At 42.1% G+C, this 24,313-nt stretch overlaps 1 protein-coding gene across 1 annotated transcript in view; it reads right to left on the bottom strand.

Annotated features, from left to right (window-relative positions):
• LOC136875038 (uncharacterized) overlaps window positions 1–24,313 on the bottom strand; it is an 82,579-nt gene that overhangs the window by 17,901 nt on the left and 40,365 nt on the right. Inside the window, exon 3 of the mRNA XM_067148762.2 lies at window positions 20,643–20,871. Coding sequence (XP_067004863.1) covers window positions 20,643–20,871 — 229 coding nt within the window. The remainder of the gene's footprint in view (window positions 1–20,642; window positions 20,872–24,313) is intronic.

Genomic DNA, 24,313 nt, shown 5'->3' with positions numbered 1-24,313 from the left:
TGTGTGAACCATAAATTTATGCTCTCACTGTTAATGCTGGTCTTGCATGGTCTTCCGATGCCTAACGCCATCAGTAGTAATAAAGGTGTGAACAGGCATTTTAGGCAATGACAATGAAGATGCTGCTACGGTGCATCGGCTTGACTCCGACTAGGAACGATGATGTGCGAAAAAATTCAAGGTTGCCCCAGTCACAGAAAAAATGTGAGAATCACGTCTGCCAAAATATGGGTCTGTAGTATGAAATAGTGAAAACTCAGTTACAAAGCCCTCCTTTCTACTGAATAGGCAGGTTCGCCGACCTCGTGGACAACCTGAAACACGCTGGTTGAACTGGGTGAGAGACTCGCAAAACTCAGTCCCAGGGACACTGTGGATCGGAGGAAACACGCAAGAAAGTGGACCCGTAATACATGGGAAAATGCAAAGAAGATGATATATACAGGTTGATTCAGATAAGTTGTCCACCTCAAATATCTTCTGATCCGTAAAAGATATAGACATTATGTTTACAAATTCTTAAATTCTATAAAGGGGCTCCTCTCAATTACATACGTAGTTACCGAGAAACCGGTAACAACTTTGAGTTTTTAAATGGGACTATACTAATTTTACCCAAAAGAACAACTAAGAATTGATTGACAAGTTCAGTGCGCTTATTTGGCAAACCCGATGAGTACTTTTTGAACTATTAAAAGTTTCAAATGTGTAAGCATTAGCCAGAAAGAGACACGCGTAGTTCTCGTGCTTGCCTCACGCCTGTTTGATAAACACACGTACCACGCCATTAACTCGAGGAGGACCGGAGAAAAAAAAGGTATGATGTGGGAGTACAGCATTTAGTAGTTAAAAAGCTTTTGTGTCATTACTGTTGAATCAGAAAAAGACCAGGTAACACAGTGAAATTGTAATAATTTAAGTGCTTTATTGTCCTCATGAGTACATATTGCAGGATATGAAATCAACAACTTCAAAATCCATTGAATGATATGGTAATTGGAAAGAATGGAACGTAATCATACAATGCTGGCATGTGTGGAATGCCGTATCTTATGTCCGTAAGCATTTCCCCCACTCCACCTCGTCCTGTATCCTAGGGGAATTATCTAAAAACACTTTTCTGCATAGGATAAATAACAAGTACTCTACTCTTTCAGTACTGGCGAACCTGGAAGAGTTGAATTAATTTACACTTTAAAATGGTACAATACTCGTCCATTTAGCTTCTTGTGAACGTTTCTTCTAATTTTATTCTTACGCGTGTGGCTGACCATCAAACATGTTGACAGTGCACAATACCATCTCAATATGCTATGTATGGAATATGTTCGGTATGTGTGTTTATCAACAAAGCGCGTGAGTCATGCAGGAGGACAATACATTGGACATCACAGCAAGTGGCGCATCGCTTTCCATCTAATAATTTCGTGTGGCTATTTCTAGCCGGGTGTAGCCCTTGTAAGGCAGACCCTCCGATGAGGGTGGGCGGCATCTGCCATGTGTAGCTAACTGAGTGTTATTGTGGTGGAGGATAGTGTTATGTGTGGTGTGTGAGTTGGAGGGATGTTGGGGACAGCACAAACACCCAGCCCCCGAGCCACTGGAATTATCCAATGAAGGTTAAAATCCCTGACTCGGCTGGGAATCGAACCCGGGACCCTCTAAACCGAAGGACAGTACGCTGAATATTCAGCCAACGAGTCGGACGCTTTCCATCTAATAACCACACATATGGAACTCTTTAATATCTCCAAAATTACTCCTCTGATTTGCAAACTAAGCGCACCCCTGAATTTTTCGCTCGATTTTTAATTGTTCTCTTGGTCAAATTAGTATGGTCCCATTAAAAAAATAGTACAGTACCAGTTTCTCGGTAATTGTTTATGTGATCTAGGGGAATAGGACGGTATTTTTAAGCCTCTCAATACAATTTAAGAATTTAAAATATAATATCTACATTTTTAACGGATCAGAATATATTTGAGGTCGACAATTTAGCTGAATCACCCTGTATATATGGTGTCCTTAGAAAAGGTTCCAATATTTATAGAGAAGGTAGCATACAACGAAGGAAGGAGAAAATGTCCCATAAACATTGGTCGCAAACGCAGTATCTTCGGTTAATGGTCCGCTGCCACTATCGCCATTGCTCACCATGTCTTTGATCTACGCTTCACGACCGCCATCCATTGCAACGCAGCCTTCCATCCTACGTCACATGGAATCACGCATTCGTTGGAACAACCCTGGCTGTTGCCAGATGGCATCTCAGCCACTGAGCATGCGTTCTCGTAGTATATCCACATCATTTATGGGGAATGCATACACCACGATTCCCAAAGCCAAGAATCTAAAGTGTTAAGGGAAGGCGAACCGGGAGGCCAAGGTATTGGCCCTCCCCGAACAAACTGTCACTCATGGACGACCCGTGCTAGGTGTCGCCTAACCCTATGATGAAAATGGGCCGGTGCCCTATCATGCTTGTACCACATTTTCAGTCTTTTCTGTAGTGACACATTCTCTAGCAACACTGGAACGCACCGATCTCGATAGCTGCAGTCGCTTAAGTGCGGCCAGTATCCAGTATTCGGGACATAGTAGGTTCGAACCCCACTATCTGCAGCCCTGAAAATGGTTTTCCGTGGTTTCCCATTTTCACACCAGGCAAATGCTGGGGCTGTACCTTAATTAAGGCCACGGCCGCTTCCTTCCCACTGCTAGCCCTTTCCTGTCCTATCGCCGCCGTAAGACCTATCTGTGTCGGTGCGACGTAAAACAACTAGCAAAAAAACAAAACAAAAAACACTGGAACGTATTTCCGTCTTTTGTTGCATAAGACCCTCCGTAAATTATTGAAACGTAGTGATATAGCAGTGGTAGCGGACCATAACTCGAAAGTATATTGGGTTTGTGACTAACGTTTAACGTTTATAGGACCTTTTTCCTTTGGTTTGTTGCGTGCTGCATCCTTGGAACTTTTTTCAAGTACACCCTGTTTATATACCAGATGACTCATCTAAGAAGCAGAAGGCGCCTTTTATTTTGTATTCTGGAATATATTTTCTATTACGTTTTTGTAATGGGAAGATAGAGTCAACTCAAACAAAGACTGCCCATCAGGTACGTCATGCGTCATCTAGTGTCAACATAAAACGACATTTAGGTTCTTACTGCAAACGAAATGTCGTTTCTATGCGCTCAGTCGATATAGCTTCAAATTAGTCCGTTGCGATATTCCGTTAAAGGATATTTATTGACGGTGATGGCACAACAAGGGAAATATTATTTCCAGTAGCAACTGAGTGACGCTGCTGTAGGACAGTCGTGTGAAGCAGGGTGCGAAATCACAAAGCAATGGGGGTGGGTGGATAATAAGACTTAACTAGCCTACTAGTGTTCATTTCAGGCAGTACCCGGTGGGGAAGGGGTATCATTTCCGTATAAGTAAATTACCCCCCTCCTCCAGAAAATATTTTTATTTTAATTCTGCTGTTATGACAAGAATGTTAGGCATTGGAATGTTATTCCGACTGTCCCTGTCTTAGTTCCGGATGAGGCGCGGTTTGTCCTGAATGTATTGCTCTATTAGTGGGACCTTCCTCTACTAGGGTTACGTGCAGACTGAACAAATTTGTCAGCTTGTACACTCCTTAAGTGAATATTGTCCTAATAGCCACCTGTCGGAAAAACATCCTTTACAAGAAGTACAGGAGTGGTGTATGCTCGAGCTACTTAGAGCGATAAAAAGGGATGAGGGTTTTAAAAAAAGTTATATTTTTACCCGGGTTTCAGGTGGACTTTCCAGAGTGAACCACGAACAGTAGGCTGCAGGTGCGGAGTTGCCACCACTACTTTGCTTTATTGTTCGCGGTCTGGCAGTCGTTTTATAATAATAATAATAATAATAATAATAATAATAATAATAATAATAATAATAATAATAATAATGTTATTTGCTTTACGTCCCACTAACTACCTTTACGGTTTTCGGAGACGCCGAGGTGCCGAAATTTAGTCCCACAGGAGTTCTTTTACGTGCCAGTAAATCTACCGACACGATGCTGCCGTATTTGAGCACCTTCAAATACCACCGGACTGAGCCAGGATCGAACTTGCCAAGTTGGTGTCAGAAGGCCAGCGCCTCAGCCGTCTGAGCCACTCAGCCCGGCCGTTTTTATCTACGCAGGTCGAGTCATAAGTCATGGCAACTGTATTTTTCTCGCGAACAGGAAACAACACGGGAAATCTAAGATATGCATTTGGAAACGTACGGTATGTCCTTGCGTATGGTGCCACTAGATGGTGTATGTAAACAACAGTGTGAGTCTGAGCATTCCCCCAAATTCAGTGAGTGAGAGCGTCACAAAATGGAAGTCAACAAACAGGAGTAACGATCCTATATTAAAATAGCAGTTCTCCGCGGCAGAAATGCTCGCCAATGCCATGCAGAGCTGCGGGAAGCATTAGGTTTGCATGCCATGTCCTATAGAACAGTGGCCAAGAAGGTGGAGACGTTCAACAAAGAGTACATCGTATCAGCATTTCGGAGAGAGGTGTCACATGTTAGCGATGCACATGCAGCAAATGGTATTCAGCGCCTGCCCCACCGCTGGCAACGCACAATGGAAACGTTGGGTGATTATTTCGATGGTCCGTAACCAGTGGAGATCTGTCCTTTGTATGTAGTCTTGTGTATTTGCAGTCTGTACCATAATAAAACAGTGTTTACCAATGGCCTGTATTCTGTCACTTTCGTACGAGAATCTCCTGAAATCAGACTTTGTCTTCATGCGCTATGCATAAGTACATGCCCTGTATTTCCAAATGCATATCTTAGATTTCCCGTGTTGTCTCCTGTTCGTGATAAAAAAAAAAGTAGTTGCCATGACTTATGACTCGACCCTCGTATACTATGTCTATTATTGCTAATGCTGTTATGAAAATATGCACAGTAAAAGCATTCATTTCAGTAATATATGTTTTCTACATTTTACTCATTATTTTAAAATGAAGGAAAACCACACAGAAATAATAGTGGGGAGGAACCTTTTTGAGATAAAATGTCGGTGGGAGACAACACTCCCTCACTCCCACACCCCACCCCTGGAACCCCGTTCATGATTTCACACTCTGGAGTGGAGACCGCACGGCGCACTCCAAGACAGCGCAATCAGGAAAGCTGTACTCTCACCAACAATAAATATTCTTAAACGGAATATCATATTAGACTTATTTGAGGCTGCTCCATTGATTGGACACATAAAATTACTCTTTAACGATAGTTTGCAATGAGAATCTAAAAGACGTTTTCCGTTGACACTCAACCTCACATGACGTACACGAGGAGCAGTTTCTGTTTGAGCTGTCCCTACCTACACACAAAAAAAACGAAATTGAAAATGTATTTTCTAGAACACCAGAGAATAGGCACCTGATGAATCTTAGGTGAGACACCTGGTATATATACTGTATGTGTATACCAGGTGTTTCACCGGCCCATGATTGTTTTCGGAGGTAGGCACCCCAGCTAACGTTTAAATTACAGTCATCGGAAAAACATTAGTACCTGCATTTTTATGGCCCTAGTACAACTATCTCGTTAATATAACGCTCGCAAATATGGTAGAAATTATTAGTGGCATGTTATTTATATTACTCAAACTATAATGAACGCGTAAAACAATCAGACTGCGAATAACACTACGCTTGGACGGAAAATGACTATAAGGACTACAAAGTGCCAGCTACGAACAAGGGCTCGTGTTAGCTACGGTGGCTAAATGACTGATTACTGCTGTTGCATCAGCTAAGTTGTCTGGAAGTAGGTTCGATTCACAAGCTGGTACACTTATTTTTCGATTAACGCCGCTTACACTGACTGTAATATGGCCGCATATTATCCTGTTCCAAAGAGTGATTTTTATTTAGTCTTGCAAAGTACCGTTTTATACGATATTACATACCCACGTTAGACTACGGCATGATGGCCTGTAGGTATGAAGTTGGTCACCCTGCATATTCAGTGTAACAAGTGTTCCAAATGTTGACCATCTTGGTTTATGCTGATTTCAGCACGATGTTGTAAAGACATTCTTGCCCTTTGTAACATGTCAGGTGTAACAAAACTTGGCATGCCTCGGTGATCAGTTGCCGAAGGTGACCAGGATCTGCAGCTCCTGTGCATACACTACCTTGTTAAATGACTTCACAGGAAGAAGTCAAGCGACGTTAGATCGGGTGACCTGGCGGGCCGGTGAACGGGTCCTCGCCCTCCTATCCATTTATTTGGATATGAAGCATGAATATGGTTGCAGACAACTGCTGATATGTGAGGTGGTGCCACGTCGTGGTGAAACCACATTCGTAATCGCTCGCGCAGCAGCAACTGGGGGAGTTCAGTTTGAAGAAAATGAATGTAGCGTGATTCCGATAGATGTCCGTCGAAGAAACATGGTCCTATGAGTTAGTCACCCAAGATCCCACACCAAATTTACTCCCCACTGCAGTTAAAATAGGCCCTGTCTTAACCAATGAGGATTCTCCGCGCTCCAATCGTACATATTGTGCCGATTCAGTATGGCATTGTTGTGAAATCGTGATTCGTCTCTTGACATGAAGGCTGCATTATTGGTCACACTGCGTAACGGCCATTGGCAAAACGTTACACTAGCATCTAAATCACGTCCGTGGAGTTGCTCGTGTAACTGTAGATGATGTGAGTGAAATGTAATGTTACGCGGTGTTCGCATGACTGATCACCGGCTGATGTTGGTCTGCTGTGCAAAAGTCGTCTGCTAATATGAGGGTTATTCTGAACAGCGTCCAAAACTAGTCATTTGGACCAGACGTTATAGGAGCATCTTCCTAACCGAACGTACCATTACAAGTGTCCCAGTTGACCGCGATTTTCGTTGAAGTTTTCGGAATGTGTTGCTAGTCCGTAGTTCTCTGTCAGGAAAGCGCTCCTATTCAGACACCTTGTGTCACCGGCCCGTAACAGACTGAGCCACAAAAATTGTTCTTGTTATTTGCTTTACGTCGCACGACACGGAAAGGTCTTTTGGCGACGATGAGGGAGGAAGGGGCTAGGAGTGGGAAGGAAGCGGCCGTGGCCTTAATTAAGGTACAGCCCCAGCATTTGCCCGGTGTGAAAATGGGAAACCAACGAAAACCATCTTCAGGGCTGCCGACAATGGGGTTCGAACCCACGATCTCCCGAATACTGGATACTGGCCGCACTTAAGCGACTGCAGCTATCGAGCTGGCGAGCCACAAAAACAACATATAAGACGCTCACTAAAGGACTACTACTACTACTACTACTTCAGTATGACCGTTTCAACTGGAAATTCAATATCCGTGTCGAAATCTTCAGTGATTGTTTGCGGTGTTCGTTTAACTTCTTTACATTAGTTAGTACATGGCATACCCTATTAAATCGATTGTATTACGGGTACCTGCGTTATTTCAAGGCGCAATAAATCACATGTTTGCTGAATGGCCGTTCGTATTTGGCGCGGAACTGTGTATAGTAGTTTTTCCTTTGCTAGATCCATGGATCAATTTACAGTTATGACGCACTGGTAGAGGAGAGCCTTATCGACCATAAGGAGACATTTCAAGTTATTTGGTGTTCATGAAACTAAATTACTAGGATCGTTAAGTTATACGAGTTATTTGTGTTGCTTATTTCCGAAAAAATAAGGGGCTGGTTAATCACGCGATATGAACACATTGATGACAGAAATAGAGAGTATCGACTTTTATTTAAGGGATGATCAGCGAGAGAAAGATAGTAGTAGTTGGATGATAACGACAACGGTGATGCAATGACGACGTGGGAACGATTCACATCGTCATTGGCTTATCACCAAGGTGGCTGAGGTTTAAATCCCGGCCAGTGCATGTAGGATTTTCCGTGGCCTTGAAAAGTCACATCCCCGTGAGTATTTAAGAAGTTATTTTCTGAGATTTTAGGCTATGGTCGGAATTAGGTTGGTAGCTACCAACGTTTAACACGGAAACTACGCCAGGCATTTTCCAGGGATCCGCTCTCTCCTAAAGTCAGATGTTACGTCACGTCCATGTGATTCAGATTCCACGTAAAGCTGGAAGTCTCATGGCTATGTTTGTGATATTTACGGACACGTAAAACCACAGGCTTGCTTGCTCGGTAAGGAGAAGGTCTTTTAGAGTCAGTCTCCCTCATCCTTGAAACCCAAGATAACGTAATATTTATCTCGATGGATTCGCAGTTCAACCTACTTGTTGTGGTATAATTCACACTAATCCAACATTTATTCGCTTGTTTGGTCTTGCAACGAGAACATGAAGCGTAAGTAGCTCGGTGAAGTTTCACTGATCACCATAAAACGCTTTGTTCTGAGACCAACGTTGTGAGTAGAAGATCATAAAAGGGAGGCTTTATTGCCATATTTGTAGTAGTGAGACAAAAGAATGATAACGAGTAGTCGTAAAGCTTCGCTCATTATATCCAATAAAAGGAATGGTCACAATTGCGGTTAGTTAATTAGACAACTGGCTAAAATATTAACAAACTCAACTTTATCTTTTGATGTATTACCTCCAGCGAGCAGAATTGTTATGGGAGACATGAAATTCAGCAGAGAACTGTATAACAATATGAACGGTGGGAAACATTAAATAGCCAATGCACTACCTCGGTTGTATTCATATACATCACAAATTTACGCTTGATTTTATGGACAAAAATTGCTTAAACTTCTTAGGGCGAATACGGTTTTTCATACGAACAAACAATTATATGCTGAATTATTTTCACAACCATGCTCCTTGTCATGCCCCTGGGTCAATTGAACTTGATCAGCATTTCATTTGCATTATGACTGTCTATTAAGTTGCCCAGTGGCTGGTTGTATCCTCAAACTTGCACCAGAAGTTATGCGGTTGTAGGTTTTAATAACTTCAGTGCCTTTAATAGAGAAAGAGTAATTTCGATGCAAAATCCTGTGTAACATGTGCTTGTACTACTGCAGATGTCCCTTCTAACTCTGGGCAAGTTCAGAATATAATAAATTAATAAAAGCTATTATTGAAGTTACCATTTCACACACATACAGTATTTATATTACCGTTTGTATAATCGTCGTTCCATTATCTTTCAATAACTTCTTTTCTTACAAGTTGTTTGACGTCGTACCAACACAGATAGGCCTTACGGCGACGACGGGATATGAAAGGGCTAGGAGTGGGAAATAAGCGGCCGTGGTCTTATTGCGGTACGGTCCTAGCATTTGCCTGGTGTGAAAATAGGAAACCACGTAAAGACATCTTCAGCGCTGCCGACAGTGGGGTTTGTACCCACTATCTTCCGAATGCCAGCTCACAGCCGCGCGCCCCTAACCGCACGGCCAACTTGCACGGTTTAAAAAATTTCAGTGCCTATAATAGGGTAAGGACAATTTCGATGCAGAATCCTGTGTCACATGTGCTTGTCCCACTGGGGATGTTTTCAAAGTCATCCTCTAGTTCTGAGTTAACAGATCAGTTCGATTAATTTACTGGAAGGCAAAGCAAAGTCATGAAGGCCCTTGGAGGAGTGGAAGGTAAAGGCTTCCACCATTGTTAACCTCGGCACGTGATGGGGTGGAGTGGTTAGCTCTACGCCCGGCCGCCTTTGCCCCCAGGAATTAACCTGGTACTCATTTTTGGTGTAGGCTGAGTAAACCTCAGGGCATATGCACATCCGGAAGTGGAAAACTTGTTTCTTAAATTTTACGACTTCCTGATGGGGATTCGAACCCACGTCCTTCCGGGCAAACCGAGCACGCCTTTACCGCCTCGGCCAGGCAGCCCCTTTACTGGAAGGCGGATACTTGAAATATTATGTTACTCGAACAAATACGTGCTTAGCTCTCAGCAATTTGAACACGCTAAGTGAATAATTCTAGTTCTAAATACTGTCACGAACAGTCATCTTATGTCTACTAACGCTATGAATAAACAAGTGCATTGTTGGTAATGAACATTTTCAACAACAGTATTCTAAGTGCTAAGTAGAACAAAAATATCCAGATGTCAGCTAGGATGTTCCCTTCAAATAACTCATAAACCATTGTAGATATCAAAAATCGTTTTCCACTTCTTTTTTCACAAGTTGTTGTACGTCCCACCGACACAGATAGATCTCGTAGCGACGAGGGGATAGGAAAGGCCTATGAGTGGGATGTAAGCGGGCATGGCCGTAATTAAGGTACAGCCCCGAAAAACATCTTATGGGCTGCCGACAGTGGGGTTTACACGCATTATCTCCCGGATGCAAGCTCACAGCTGTGTTCCCCTGACCGCACGGCCAACTCGTACGGTAGTCTTCACTTTAAATAATGTTAACAATTAGCTCATAATCGAACTAGTATCAATTTCTCAGTTTTGTGTATATCTGGCGACGTAACGATTCTGACTTTTAAAATTGGAACTTAACAGTTTTCTGCTTTAAGCATTCATAGGTAATGGACATTTGTAAATTTAGGGGTGCATTTTTCCTTCAGAAACCGACCAGTAGTTCACAAGGAAATGCCTTCATTCACCAACCGTGGACCATTCTGTTTGCACTAAACAGGCGGACAAGATACGCGCTGTGCATGAATCCAGAGCGTATTGACATACAGACATCTAGGTAAATATTCGTACAGCCACTAGGAAACTAACAATGTGTTTATTCCTGGAACTCTCAATACAAACAAGTATAAATACTTCCGATAAACGTAACTAATCACTTCAACGCATGGACACAGTAATGATACCATTTTAACATTTTTCAAACATAAAGATAATATTTCTTCTCACAATACGAATTTTAGTCCGGACAACAATACACGTATGTAACATTGATTTTCTCGAATGAAGAACAATGGTGAATTTTTCCTTCAGTACTTAGTCTGCCTACCTAGTGTGTAAATAATTTCCCCCAGTAAACCAAATTTCCAGTTATCTCTGCTCCAATATTATGTCAACATTTTTTGGCTGAGATTTACTAGACATGTAGTGATTTCGTACTATCACTTCCAGTTCACTTCAGAGGTACTCTGTAGGACTGAGATCGAGGGACTGTACTGAGGTTTTATAGAGTGTGGGGCGTATTATACAGCACCCATAGTCGGACAGTCTCGGCATTATGATTGGGATCTTTCTCGTGTTGGAAGTCATAATCGTTTCCAAACTCACTTTCTCTACATTCTTCAAGTTTTCTACCAGAATAGGTAAATAAGAAAATCTGAGCGTAGTTCCGTCAATGAAAAACAGGTACCAGACAACAGACTTGGCCATACACCTTCAGATCGTGACACCACCTCCCCCATGCTTCACAGAAGCTTGAAGATTCTAGATGTCTAGAACAGTATTGGGCCACCTCCAAACCAAAACACGGTCATAATTATAAAACAGGCTGAATTTGCTTTCGTCCGAGAAAATGACGCTGTTCCAGAAATCGAGGTCGTTTTCTAAGAAAGCTTCTGCAAACTTTAATATGCTCTTCCATTTCTTCAGTTTTTGTGGGATAGCAACTCTTTCTTTGTGTAGTAGCATGCTCATTCCTTTGAATCACTTAATTATACTCCGGACAGTCGAGCGACTTTTCCCAACCATGTTTGGAATTATGGAGTATGATTTCCTTTCACCAGTTACTGAGACAATCATCCGCCTCATTTCTAGTGCAATTTCTTATCCTTTGCAACCCATTTGAATCACTTGTATCACGTCAGTCACTCAATATAGCTCATTTAACATACAGTCAACAGCTGAGAAAGACCGAGTCTGCTAGACAACTTCACTCTTCAACAAAAGTTTAGAATAACATGTATTCGACTATACTGGATCCTTATCAAGCATTCGGTAGCTTTGCAATTAATATTTAACAAATTAAGCATATTTGCCTCTGAATTAAGCATTTTGAACAATATACACTGAGTGGTGAAAAGTCACGGGAAGCTACTGAATGAGATGTAATAACGAATTGCTCCTCCGCGAGCCTTCAAAACGGCAGCAGTACGGCAATCCATCCACTCTACAAAGGGCTGGAATAGTTCTGCAGGGATCTGGACCCATTCATCTTGCACTGCTACCCACAATTGGTCTTGTGTCGTTGGTGTGGGGTTCATGGAACGAACACCAGCATAGACAGCACCCCATAAATGTTTGATTGGATTAAGATCGGAGGATGTAGATGGCCAATCCATGGTCGTAACAGCACCGGATTGCTTCTTCAACCTTCTACGTGCCACCACAGAGCGGTGACATGGCGAATTGTCCTGTTGAAACATGGCCTCTCTATTAGGGTACTCTAGGGCTAGAAAAGAATGCAGAAGGTCTAAAAGAATGCCCACATAATGTGCACCTGCCTGCGCTCCCTGCAGCCGCACAATGGGACCTAATTGCGAGCATGAGAACGCCGCCGAGACCAGAACGGAAGCCACCTCCCGCCTGGACAGAATATTGTTCACACGCAGGATTCATAGATTCATGGGGCATACGCCACACTCTCACGCACCCATCAGCTCGATACAACTGGAACCGGGTTTCATCGGAACATACCACACGCTGCCACTGTTCCATGGTACATTGCTGATGTTCGTGGGCCTATGCGCATCGTTGAGCTCTGTGTCGAGGTGTGGACACGCGTTGGTCGTTGGCTGGTGAAAACTATGCGGTGCAGTTGTCTCCTTGCAGTCCTGGTACAAATTGGTTCCTGACTCCCAACATGCAACTAGGCGGTGATCTCACTCACAATAGCCCGTCGAGCGCCTAGTTTGGTTCTGCGGAGGCGACGTTTTATCCATTCATTAAACACATGTGGTCTTCCCGTGCGGCGGTTTACGCGGATGGTAACATTCTCTCTACATTATTCGAGATCCATCTCGACACTGTTGATCTAGGAAACACGAATTCGCGTGTAAATCTTCGCAACGCTATGACCCATGTGCCGTGCGCAAAACGGTTAACGCGATGTGTTGCCATCTTCACGACACTGTTGTCTGTGACAGACTGCTCAGCTTCGCCGCAGCTTGCCACAACGCTCAGGTGTCATACACGGCACATTTTCTAATGGGGCACCACTTCACGTGACCGTTGGCCACTCAGTGTATACCGAAAAAAAAAAAAAAGCACCTTCTGTTCAGACAACAACACTTTGAAACTCTCTCCATCGCACGGTGCTAGCAGTTTTTAGTAATGGGTATGTCCACCCAGCATAAGGATGAGCTCTTCCACCGTGTTGCATATTTCAAATGTGGTCGTCAAGTTTGTCTTGGTGCGTACAGTCCCACTCCTCTATTGCAGCTTCAGTACGTTACTGAAGATTGTCCGATGGGTTTGGACTCTCTAAAATGGCCACCTTCAACATGTCCCATGAATGCTCAATTGCATTCATGTCTGGGGATTGTGTAGGTCAATCCATTCAAGAGATATTGTGTCTTTGGAGATATCGTAACACTGTCCCAGGATGGCAAAGTTTTGCATTTTTTCATCTGCTGGGATGAAATGATCGTCGAATGCAGTTCGGAAGGGCCACGCAAATTGTTGTAGCACCTTTTGAATGTATCGATGTCCACTCGTTGCACCCTAGATGGGAATTCCATCCCAGCATTATTCCTACCCCGAACATAACACTTCCGCAAGCATACGGATGGACTTACTTGGCCTGCGTATATTGATGATGTTGTTCAGAGGTTCTCCATATTCTTGTACTTCGGGTGCCAGGTCTCAAACCAATCCTGATCTCATCGGTAACATGACATTACCCCAATCTGCAATGGTCTAGTGTTGATATGCAATAGCCCAGAACCTTCGATCCATTCCATTCTGTTGGTGCAGTTCAAAACTTTTCATTGGCCTTCTGGCCTGAAGAACATCATCATTCCGTCTTCTGCGCACTGTTTGGTCTGCGATAAAAACCTCTGCCCTGATAGTATATGTTGGACGTCAGCGAGCCATCCCTTGGAGATGACAATCCTCGGTTGGTGTTGTAACATGTGGACTGCCAGACTGAGGCCAATTGTTGACATTTCCCGTCCTTCTGTACTTTCTTCACATCTTAGATACGCTGCTTTTTTGTGACATTTAACCAATCGGCAAATCTTGCAGTGTATGGCTTGCCGAAAGTAAAGCATCTTTCTGTATCCTATCAAACGTTTGTATTCGTCTACGTGACGTGGCAGTGCAAGGCTGAACACAAACTGACTGTAGTGTTTGGTGATATGGAAAAACGCAACATCTCACTCAAGGTAAGTTTACATGACTACTATACGAGAAGAAAGCACGCCCGTATTGAACACTGTCGAAATTCAGGGTTGTGATAGGAGAATGAATAACGTACCTATGTCAATGCGGCATGGAATATCTCAGAATAATCGTTTTGGTGATATTCCAAAATTTGTTGATGTTTTTAGCTTGTCCGTTATTTCCTTGTTCACAGCCAAGTGTACGAATACTCTGCACGAGGATAACTGAACTTTACAACGTAAACATTTCTCACTTTCACTGGGTCTTGCTCTTGTGTCCGATCTGTGTTATTACCGGATATCTCGTACATTTACTCAAGAGGAATAGAATATGCCCACGAAATGTTAATCGAGTTATAAGTCGTTTACTGTAACATGTTTTACTGTACGAATACATACGTCCATGCCTGTAAAATGACCATTTACTTTCTTATCACAGGTAGGTGGTTGCTCTAATATGTACTAAATTACTATATAGGGTGAACCTGAACTCCACCGACAACCTTTTGTTGGTTGTTCTAATGTGCCTTCTGAGTATATTGGTGAAAATGAAAACCTACAACCTGTTTTCCAGTCATTGACCGGGTTAGGAATGAAATGAATGAATCATATATAGACTCTTAGCACGATAGGGTCGCCACTCCCAAAGTGATTTTTTTAATGACTGATAGATGCTATGAAATGAGAATGGAGAGTGTTACTGGAATGAAAGATGACAGGGAAAACCGGAGTACCCGGAGAAAAACCTATGCCGCCTCCGCTTTGTCCACCACAAATCTCACATGGAGTGACCGGGATTTGAGCCACGGTATCCAGCGGTGAGAGGCCGACGCACTGCCTCCTGAGCCACGGAGGCTCTCAGAGTATATTGGTATAAGGAACTAATAGTCCACGGCAGCTCGTTACAGAGTAATAATGTAGTTACAATTTATTCCGTTTGTTACCCCAAGTCGTCTTTGTTTCTCTGAAAATACCTTCACACAATAGTGAGAAAGCATTTGCAATAACCAAAATGTACAAACAGAACAAAGGGTAATGCAACAACTGTCATTCGAAACAAGTATACTTTTATCACAGTGTGTTCTTTCTGTTCCTGTGCACATGATTATGAGAGTATTTAGAGGTTGTAGGAAGCATGTAAAGGAGAGGGCATATAAGTCTCTGGTAAGATCCCAAATGGGGTAAAGTTCCAGAGTATGGGACCCTCACCAGAATTACTTGATTCGAGAACTGGAATAAATCCAAAGAAAATCAGTCCGATTTATTCTGGATGATTTCCGAGAAAAGAGCAATCTTATAATTATAATAGAGAAACAAAGAGACTAAAAAGGAGGTGCAAATTGGAAAGAAATAGTGTTAGAAATGGCTGTGGAAGTAAGGAGAAATTGTAGGAACTTACTAAGAAATTGAATCTAGCAAAGAAGGCAGCTAAGGATAACATGATGGCAAGCATAATTGGCAGTCATACAAATTTTAGTGAACAATGGAACGGTATGTATAGGTATTTTAAGTCGGAAATAGGTTCCAAGAAGGACATTAAAGGAATAATTAATGAACAAGGAGAGCGTGTATGTAAGGAACGTCAAAAGGCACAAATATTCAGTCAGCAGTATGTAAAGACTGTCGAGTACAAGGAAAATGTCAAGATAGAGGAGGTGACTAATGCTAAAGAAGTATTAAAATATACATATGATAAGAATTATATTTACAATAAGATACAAAAGTTGAAAACTATAAAAGCGGCTGGAATTGATAAGATTTCTGGGAATGTAATAAAGATAATAGGTTGGGATATAGTACCATATCTGAAGTATTTATCTGATTATTGTTTGGTTAAAGGAGCTGTACCAAATGAATGGAGAGTTGCTATTGTAGCCCCTGTATATAAAGGAAAGAGTGATAGACATAAAGCTGAAAATTGCAGGCCAATAAGTTTGACATGCGTTGCATGTAAGCTTTGGGAAGCCATTCTTTCTGATTACATTAGGTATGTTTACGATATTAATAACTACTACTTTAGAAGGCAATACGGTTTTATGAAAGATTATTCCACTGAAGCTCAACTTGTAGGATTCCAGCAAGATATAGCAGATATTTTGGATTCTGGAGGTCAAATGGACTGTACCGCGATTGACCTGTCTAAAGCATTTGATAGGGTGGATGATGGGAGACTACTGGCAAAAATGAGTGCAATTGGACTGGACGAAAGGGTGACTGAATGGGTTGCTATATTTCTAGAAAATAGATCTCAGAGAATTAGAGTAGGTGAAGCTTTATCTGACCCTGTAATAATTAAGAGGGGAATTCCTCAAGGCAGTATTTTCGGACCTTTATGTTTTCTTATATATATAAATGATATGAGTAAAGGAGTGGAATCAGATGTAAGGCTTTTTTGCGGATGATGTTATTCTCCATAGTGTAATAAATAAGGTACAAGATTGTGAGCAACTGCAAAATGACCTCTATAATGTTGTGAGATGGACAGCAGGCAATGGTATGTTGATAAACGGGGATAAAGGTCAGGTTGTGATTTTCACAAATAGGAAAAGTCCTCTCAGTTTTAATTACTGCGTTGATGAGGTGAAAGTTCCCTTTGGGAATCATTGTAAATACCTAGATATTAATATAAGGAAAGATATTCATTGGGGTAATCACATAAATATGATTGTAAATAAAGGGTACAGATCTCTGCACAGGGTTATGAGGGTATTTAGGGGTTGTAGTAAGAATGTAAAGGAGAGAGCATGTTTGTCTCTGGTGAGACTCCAACTAGAGTACGGTTCCAATGTATGTGACCCTCACCAGGATTACTTGATTCAGGAAGTGGAAAAAATCCAAAGAAAAGCAGCTCGATTTGTTCTGGGTGATTTCCGACAAAAGAATAGTGTTAGAAAAATGTTGAAAAGTTTGGGCTGGGAGGAACTGGGAGAAAGGAGACGAGCTGCTCGACTGAGTGGTATGTTCCGAGCTGTCAGTGGAGAAATGGGGGGGGGGGGAGGACATCAGTAGACGAATAAGTTTGAGTGGCGTCTTGAAAAGTAGGAGAGATCACAATATGAAGATAAAGTTGGAATAAAAGAGGACAAATTGGGGCGAATATTCATTTATTGGAAGGGGAGTTAGGGATTGGAATAACTTACCAATGGAGATGTTCAATAAATTTTGAATTTCTTTGCAATCATTTAAGAAAAGGCTAGGAAAACAACAGGTACGGAATCTGCCACCTGGGCGACTGCCCTAAATGCAGATCAGTATTGATTGATTGATTGATTGATTGATTGATTGATTGATTGATTGATTGATTGATTGATTGATTGATTGATTGATTGATTGATTGATTGATTGATTGATTATTAAAATGGGAAGACTTGGTTGAAAGAAGACTAGCTGCTCGTCTAAGTGGTATGTTCCGAGTTGTCAGTGGAGATACGGCGTGGAATGACTTTAGTAGACGAATGCGTTTGAATGGTGTTTTTAAAAGTAGGAAAAATTCCAGTATGAAGATAAATTTGGAATTTAAGGCAACAAATTCGGGCAAATATTTGTTTATTGGTAATTGAGTTAGGGATTGGAAAATTTACCAAGGGAGATGTTCAATAAATTTCCAAATTCTTTGCAATCATTTAAGAAAAAACTAGGAAAACAACCGGTGCGGATTCACTATGTATACAGTTTAAAACCTTTCGAATGGCCTAGGTAGCAAGTAAAGGAAACACGAATGCAGGGTCTCTCTTATAAACCCAGATCGTCCAGCGGAGTTTCTACTCTCTGAGATCTAACCAGTTCTACGGGAGGCACGCGCATAGTTCTTGACCTCACAAGGAGTGTGCGCAGTAGCCAGTCTGAATGTCAGCTGTTAACATGGTGAGACAGTTTTCATTGCAACACCTATTTTAGTATGTACAAGTTATTTTAAGTACGAGTCTGCTCGACGGGTACCGATGCATTTGTTCAGCAATTTCCTGGTCAGGTGCCACCTTCACAAGCATAGATTCACGTAATTGTAAATAAATTCGAAACTGCTGGCTCAGTGCTCGATGAAAAAATGGCGCGCATGCAAACAGTTTTAACAGAGGAAAAGCTAGATGCCATTGGTGCGAATCTTGAACGGTCACCGAACAAATCACTCACAAAATTAGCACAACAGGTAGTGGTTTCGGTTTCTTCTGCACACAGAGCTGTAAAGCTGTTACGTATAAAACCGTACAGGTTTACACGGTCCCATTGTTTAAAACCTGCTGATCCAGCCACAGGAGTGAGATATTGTGAGTGGTATCTTGCATCATTGAAAGATCGTTGAGCTTGTGTTCTTTTAGGATAAGGCCTGGTTTCATCTTAGTGGTCGTGTGAACAGTCATAACTCTCACAATTGGTGTGCAGAGCATCCTAATGGTGTTTATAAAGTCCCTCATTAAGAAGCATGACACTTACCGAATCTTATACAAGGTAAGCTTTCATATAAGATTGTATACATGCTTAAAACATGTGAGTTGGGCTGAGGCAGCCGCTGTAGCGCTCGGCCTCAGTCAGCCTGCTGGGCTTCCTTGACCAGACAAATCTAATTTACAATCTATTGTATCTGTGTATTTCCACCACACGAGTTATAATACTGATGAGGACAATCATGATTCATTTTTTTAAAATGTTTATGTCCATCAACGGTGAAAATCACTGCTTGGGAATATTGTTCAGTCGTGGTGGTAACTAACTGGCTTCGGTGGTGGGTTTTGTCAGGATTATTTTTGTGATATGCAAAAGCGCGAGGTCCATTACTCCTATTGATCTGGAATATAGTGAACATGGCTATCGAAAAGAAGAAAAACGTGAAGGAACGATCACTCGAAGAATAAGTGGGGGAGGAAGACTGAAGGCTTAGCTCTCGGATGTTTTGATATTGCTGAATCGGAATAAAACAAGCACTAAGTTCATAAAACTTATTAATAATAAAAATTACACTATTTTTTGTTTGATGACGGGTGTTCTGAATTTTCTGCTGCCACTCATCTTCTCTAGATGGTCTTACTACTGCAGTTACGAAAACTGACCCGTCAATTGTTATACTGTTATACCTTATTGTGAATCAGTTTCTAACCTTGGTGTTATTATAACGGAAACTCTAAACTGGTCAGCGCAAATTAAGAATATCTGCAAAAAGGTTTATTGTGGCTTGCATCCCTTAAAACGTTTCAGAAATGTATTCCCTCGATCACTAAAAATTCAACTTGTTCGGTCATTATTATTTCCCATTTTTGACTACTGTGATGTAATTCTTACGGATATAACAAAATAATTAAGCTTGAAACTACAACGCACTCAAAATGCTTGTCTTAGATATGCTATGGATTTACGGTATGACGCTCGAGTTTCTCCCTACTATAAACAATTATCTTGGTTACGACTAGACGACAGGCGTAAACTACATGCAAATACTCTTGTGTACCAGGTACTTTCGGAAGACATCCCTGCTTATCTCTCCAGCAATTTTCGTCACCTTGGTTCTTTACATCTCCATGATACTCGATCAGTGTCCCTCCTAGAAATACCTGTCCACCGAACAACCACATACCATCGATCATTTACTATCACCGCTTCGGGATGGTGGAATGCTCTTCCCAAAGACATCAAGGATGCTGCATCAAAAAGTATATTTAAAATCTCCTACCGGCAGTTCCTCGTTAAGTGCTTCCAGCAAGGTACACTACCTGTATGAGTGGAACGAGTGATTGTGTGTGAAAATGATATGAGATTATTGTACAATAAATTAAATATTGGTTTAATATAATAATTTAAATTAAAAACATCCATATTGTAATTACGAAGTAGAAGTAGTCTAAAAATAGCTAGTAGTAAGTACAGTATTTAACTTAGATCTAGTCTTGCAAGGATACAATTAGTTAAATTTTCATTTAGTATTTTTATTAAGCTTACTAGTATTTTTACATTCTTATTTCTTTCGTTGTGTATTGAATTTTTCCCCCCTCAAATCTGTATTATGTAGGTAGTTACTTTTTCTTTCATTCTTCTTTGCATGTATATATTCATATTTTTGTCTTAAAAATTAGTGTTATTTGTAGTTCTTAGTATTTTAAGTTAATCAATGTCATTGTATGGAATAATAATAATATGTGTGTGGTTAAGTGTAAGAAAGGGCCAAGAGCCCTAACTTTGCCACAGAAAATAAAGGCTTTACCTATCTATCTATCTACGCAACAGTTAGTATTTAACAGGGGAGGCCTGTCTGAAGTAGGATAGTCATTCATAAGTACACATCCAAATATACTCCCATCCCTGACACGTAAGGCTATCCATTTCACAACTGGGGAAGCTTGTCCTCTAAACTACAGACTAACCTCACTGATCTGATTACTGATATGATAATTGTCCTACCATGTACTCCTGCTCGGTGATGCTCTTTTCATGGTAGAATTTGCCCATGCGCTGCATGTAGATCTTCATCTTGTTCTCGTCTCTCAGCATGGCGAAGATCTTGCTGTAGTTGATGAGGAGATTGGTGCCTAAAGGCTCCACAGCTTTATCCAGTTCGTTCACGGACAGTCCGGTTTCTCTGGACAGACTTCCTAGGACCTTGTCGCCATCAGGGTAGGACTTGATAGAGCTTCAACAAAAATAATGTACTTATTTAGCACACAAATAAAAATAGTCTGGCAATATGAGATACGGGTACAGAAGAAATGAACAATTCAGTTGTAACAATGCTAGTCAAAATTGATGAAACTATATTTTGAAATCAAATAAATTTCTCAACGTTCTCTATTCGAGGCACGCGCTGTGATCTGTGGTGATCAGGGGGTCCCAGCCGAGTCTGGACTAACATAACTTTGACTTATAATATGATCGTCTTTATCACTTTTCCTATTCCACATTTAGTGGCCAAATTTTATTCTTACTGGCTTAGACGGTGCTAGGATTTCGAGGCTTATGAAGGCATTTCTTTCTCTATGTTTCGTGTCTTCCCTTCCCTCAGCTTACACCTTAACTGATCATGTTTCTCTTTTATTCCGATGGGATATTATAGCCTGTATGTTTCTCCCCTTGCAGTCACCACCACCACCACCACCACCACCACCACCATCACCACCACCACCACCACCACCACCGAGGGAGTGGTTGCGCGGTTTGGATCACGTAGCTGTCAACTTGCATTCGGGAGACAGTGTGTTCGAACACCGCTGTTGTCAGCCCTGATGATTATTTTCCGTAATTTCCCATCTTCACACCAGGCAAATGGTGGGGCTGTACCTTATTCAATGCCACCGTTGCTTCCTTCCCTTCCTAAGCCTTTCCTTTCCCATCATCGCCATAAGACCTATCTGTGTCGGTGCGGTGTAAAAAAAGAAAACCGCACTGCCACCAACAAAACAAACAAACAATCGCTTATGCGCAACGTCTGTAATAACGGCCCTGCGACATGAATACCATTCCTAATGCTAAATCTGAGTTATTTGGACCAAAAATATTTAGACCTACCACCGCATTCCTGTCTCCCGTCACAATTAGGTTCTTGTCTCATTATATTAAATCTTCAAATATTACTTGGAATTCTTCATCATCCGCTGATCTAGTAGGCAGATAGACTTGCATTATTTTGGTGGGTATTGCTTGGTGTCTACCTTGACAAAAATAATCCGTTCAGTATTCTGGTCATAGGAGGTTAACCACTGCTTTATTTTCTTACTCCTACATTTCCCATGTTTGATTTGGTGGGGTTAGTTATGTTGTGGCTTGACAACAAATCCTCCTCTTCCTAAACTACATCTAACTTTAGTTTATCCAGTTCCCTTTCCAGATTCTCTAACATATCACAATGATTCCAACGTTTAACATTATACGATCGAGCTCGCAGAGTGTCGGTATTCATCTTCCTGATGATTCCCTGGTTCGATTCCCGACTGAGTCGGGGATTTTCACCTTCGTTGGTTAATTCCAACGGCTCGAGGGCTGGGTGTGTGTGCCGTCTTCAGGATTAGAATTCATCACACGTAGCGCCCCATTCTCACAGACGCGCAGGTCGCCTATATTGCGTCAACCCGAAATACCTGCACCAGGTCTCTTCGGAGGCCACTCGCCATTATATTCCTGATGAGTGCCCACTCCTATAGTCCCCACGCAGAGATCCGAATGGGGGCTATTTTACCTCCGGAATATTTTACCCGAGAGGAAGACAGTATCAGTGCTTCATTCATTTATACAGAGAATGCATGTCCTCGGGAGTTAGTTACGTCTGTTGTTTCCGGTTACTTTCAGCCGTGTAGCATTATCTGAATAGCTAAGGTAAGGGTGTATTTTGCCCGAAGGCAGGTCCGAACCTCCGCAGAGGTGTGCCTGAGCCGGAGTGTACGTACGGTAGGGTGGCCAGCTCCTTTCCGATCCTCCATTTCCTTATCCCCACCAACAGCGCGTGGTAACCCATCCAGTGTTGACCACGCCCAATGTTGCTTAACTTCGGAGATCCCACGGGATTCGGTGTTTCAACACGGTTATGACCGTTGATCATGATAGCTAAACTATGCTAAATATTACGAGGCCATATAATTGAATCATCCAGCCTGTCGCCCTTTAACTTCTGAAAGTCTACCATTCCCCGCTCGTTTTCTGGTATCTCGATAGATAACCGTGCAATACAGTACGTTCGCACCTACGGCTCGGTTACATGCTTCAGTGGGAAGCACAAGTCTCCCCATCACGGCAAGGTTACATGGTTCACAGTATGCATTGCAAAATTAAGTACTTACTTGTACTTACTTTAACTGAAGTCCATCTCCGAAGGGTAACGGTTAGCACTATTAACTGCCGTCTTCGGAGGCCCGGGTTCGATTTCCGGCACTGCCTGAAATTTAAGAATGCCAGGAGGGCTGGAATGTGGTTGAAATGGTTTATGCAGTTCACCTCCGTTGTGGTGTGCTTGAAAAGAGCTGCATCAACTAGGGATGGGGACACGAGTTTACTTACCGAACAAAATTACACCAAATTAAAATACATTATATTTGTTTAACACCTGAGAACGTAACACCGTTTTTAACTAACTTTCTACTAGGGGAAGTCCGCGTTATTTGGACCTGCATGTAATTTGGACCGATAATATTTTTGTTATTTGCAAGTTTGGTCACCCCGTGTCTGAGGCAAGGTCAGCAAGACAGTCGAGGGTAGCTTTCTTCCTCGAAGTTGTTTTGCTAAAGGGTAAGAGGGAAACTATCTTAATTGTCACATTCCTTGTAAGCTTATACGGTGGCAAGTAAGTGTACTGTCCGCCTCTGTGGTGTAGTGGTTAGTGTGATTAGTTGCTACCCCCGGAGGCCCGGGTACGATTCCCCGCTCTGCCACGAAATTTGAAAAGTGGTACGAGGGCAGGGACGGGGTCCACTCAGCCTCGGTAGGTCAACTGAGTGGAGGTGGGTTCGATTCCCACCTCAGCCAACCTGGAAGTGTTTTTTCCGTGGTTTCCCCACTTTTCCTCCAGGCAAATGCCGGGATGGTACCTAAATTAAGGCCACGGCCGCTTCCTTCCCCCTTCCTTATCTATCCCTTTCAATCCTTCCATCCCCCACCAAGGCCCCAGTTCAGCATAGCAGGTGAGGCCGCTTGGGCGAGGTACTGGTCATCCTCCCCAGTTGTATCCCCGACCAAATGTCTCACGCTCCAGGACACTGCCCTTGAGGCGGTAGAGGTGGGATCCCTTGCTGAGTCCGAGGGAAAAACCGACCCTTGAGGGTAAACAGATTAAGAAGAAGTAAGTGTAGTGTGAAGTAGTTATTTCAGCCAAAAGGGGTGTTTAGCTTTTAGAAGTACTGCAAAAATATCTAAGCAAGTTTTAACATAATTTCATTCATAATTTTAATCATTTTTGCATATTATTTAGTTTTTATTTGATCTTTGCATGTCGTGTAGTTTACACCGGCCAAGGGCGTGTCATTTGGACCATTGAAACTATTGTAATAATTAAGTTTCTCGTAGTTTTACTGGAAAATCTTAAAAAACTCGTCTTATAACTTGAGGTCGGTCGTGCGGTGTAGGGGTAGCGTGCCTGCCTCTTTCCCGGA

Source organism: Anabrus simplex, chromosome 1 (assembly GCF_040414725.1).
Source record: "Anabrus simplex isolate iqAnaSimp1 chromosome 1, ASM4041472v1, whole genome shotgun sequence".
Lineage (NCBI taxonomy): Eukaryota > Metazoa > Arthropoda > Insecta > Orthoptera > Tettigoniidae > Anabrus > Anabrus simplex.
The sequence above is the reverse complement of the archived record's forward strand: the minus strand, read 5'-3'. Positions and strand labels throughout refer to the sequence as shown.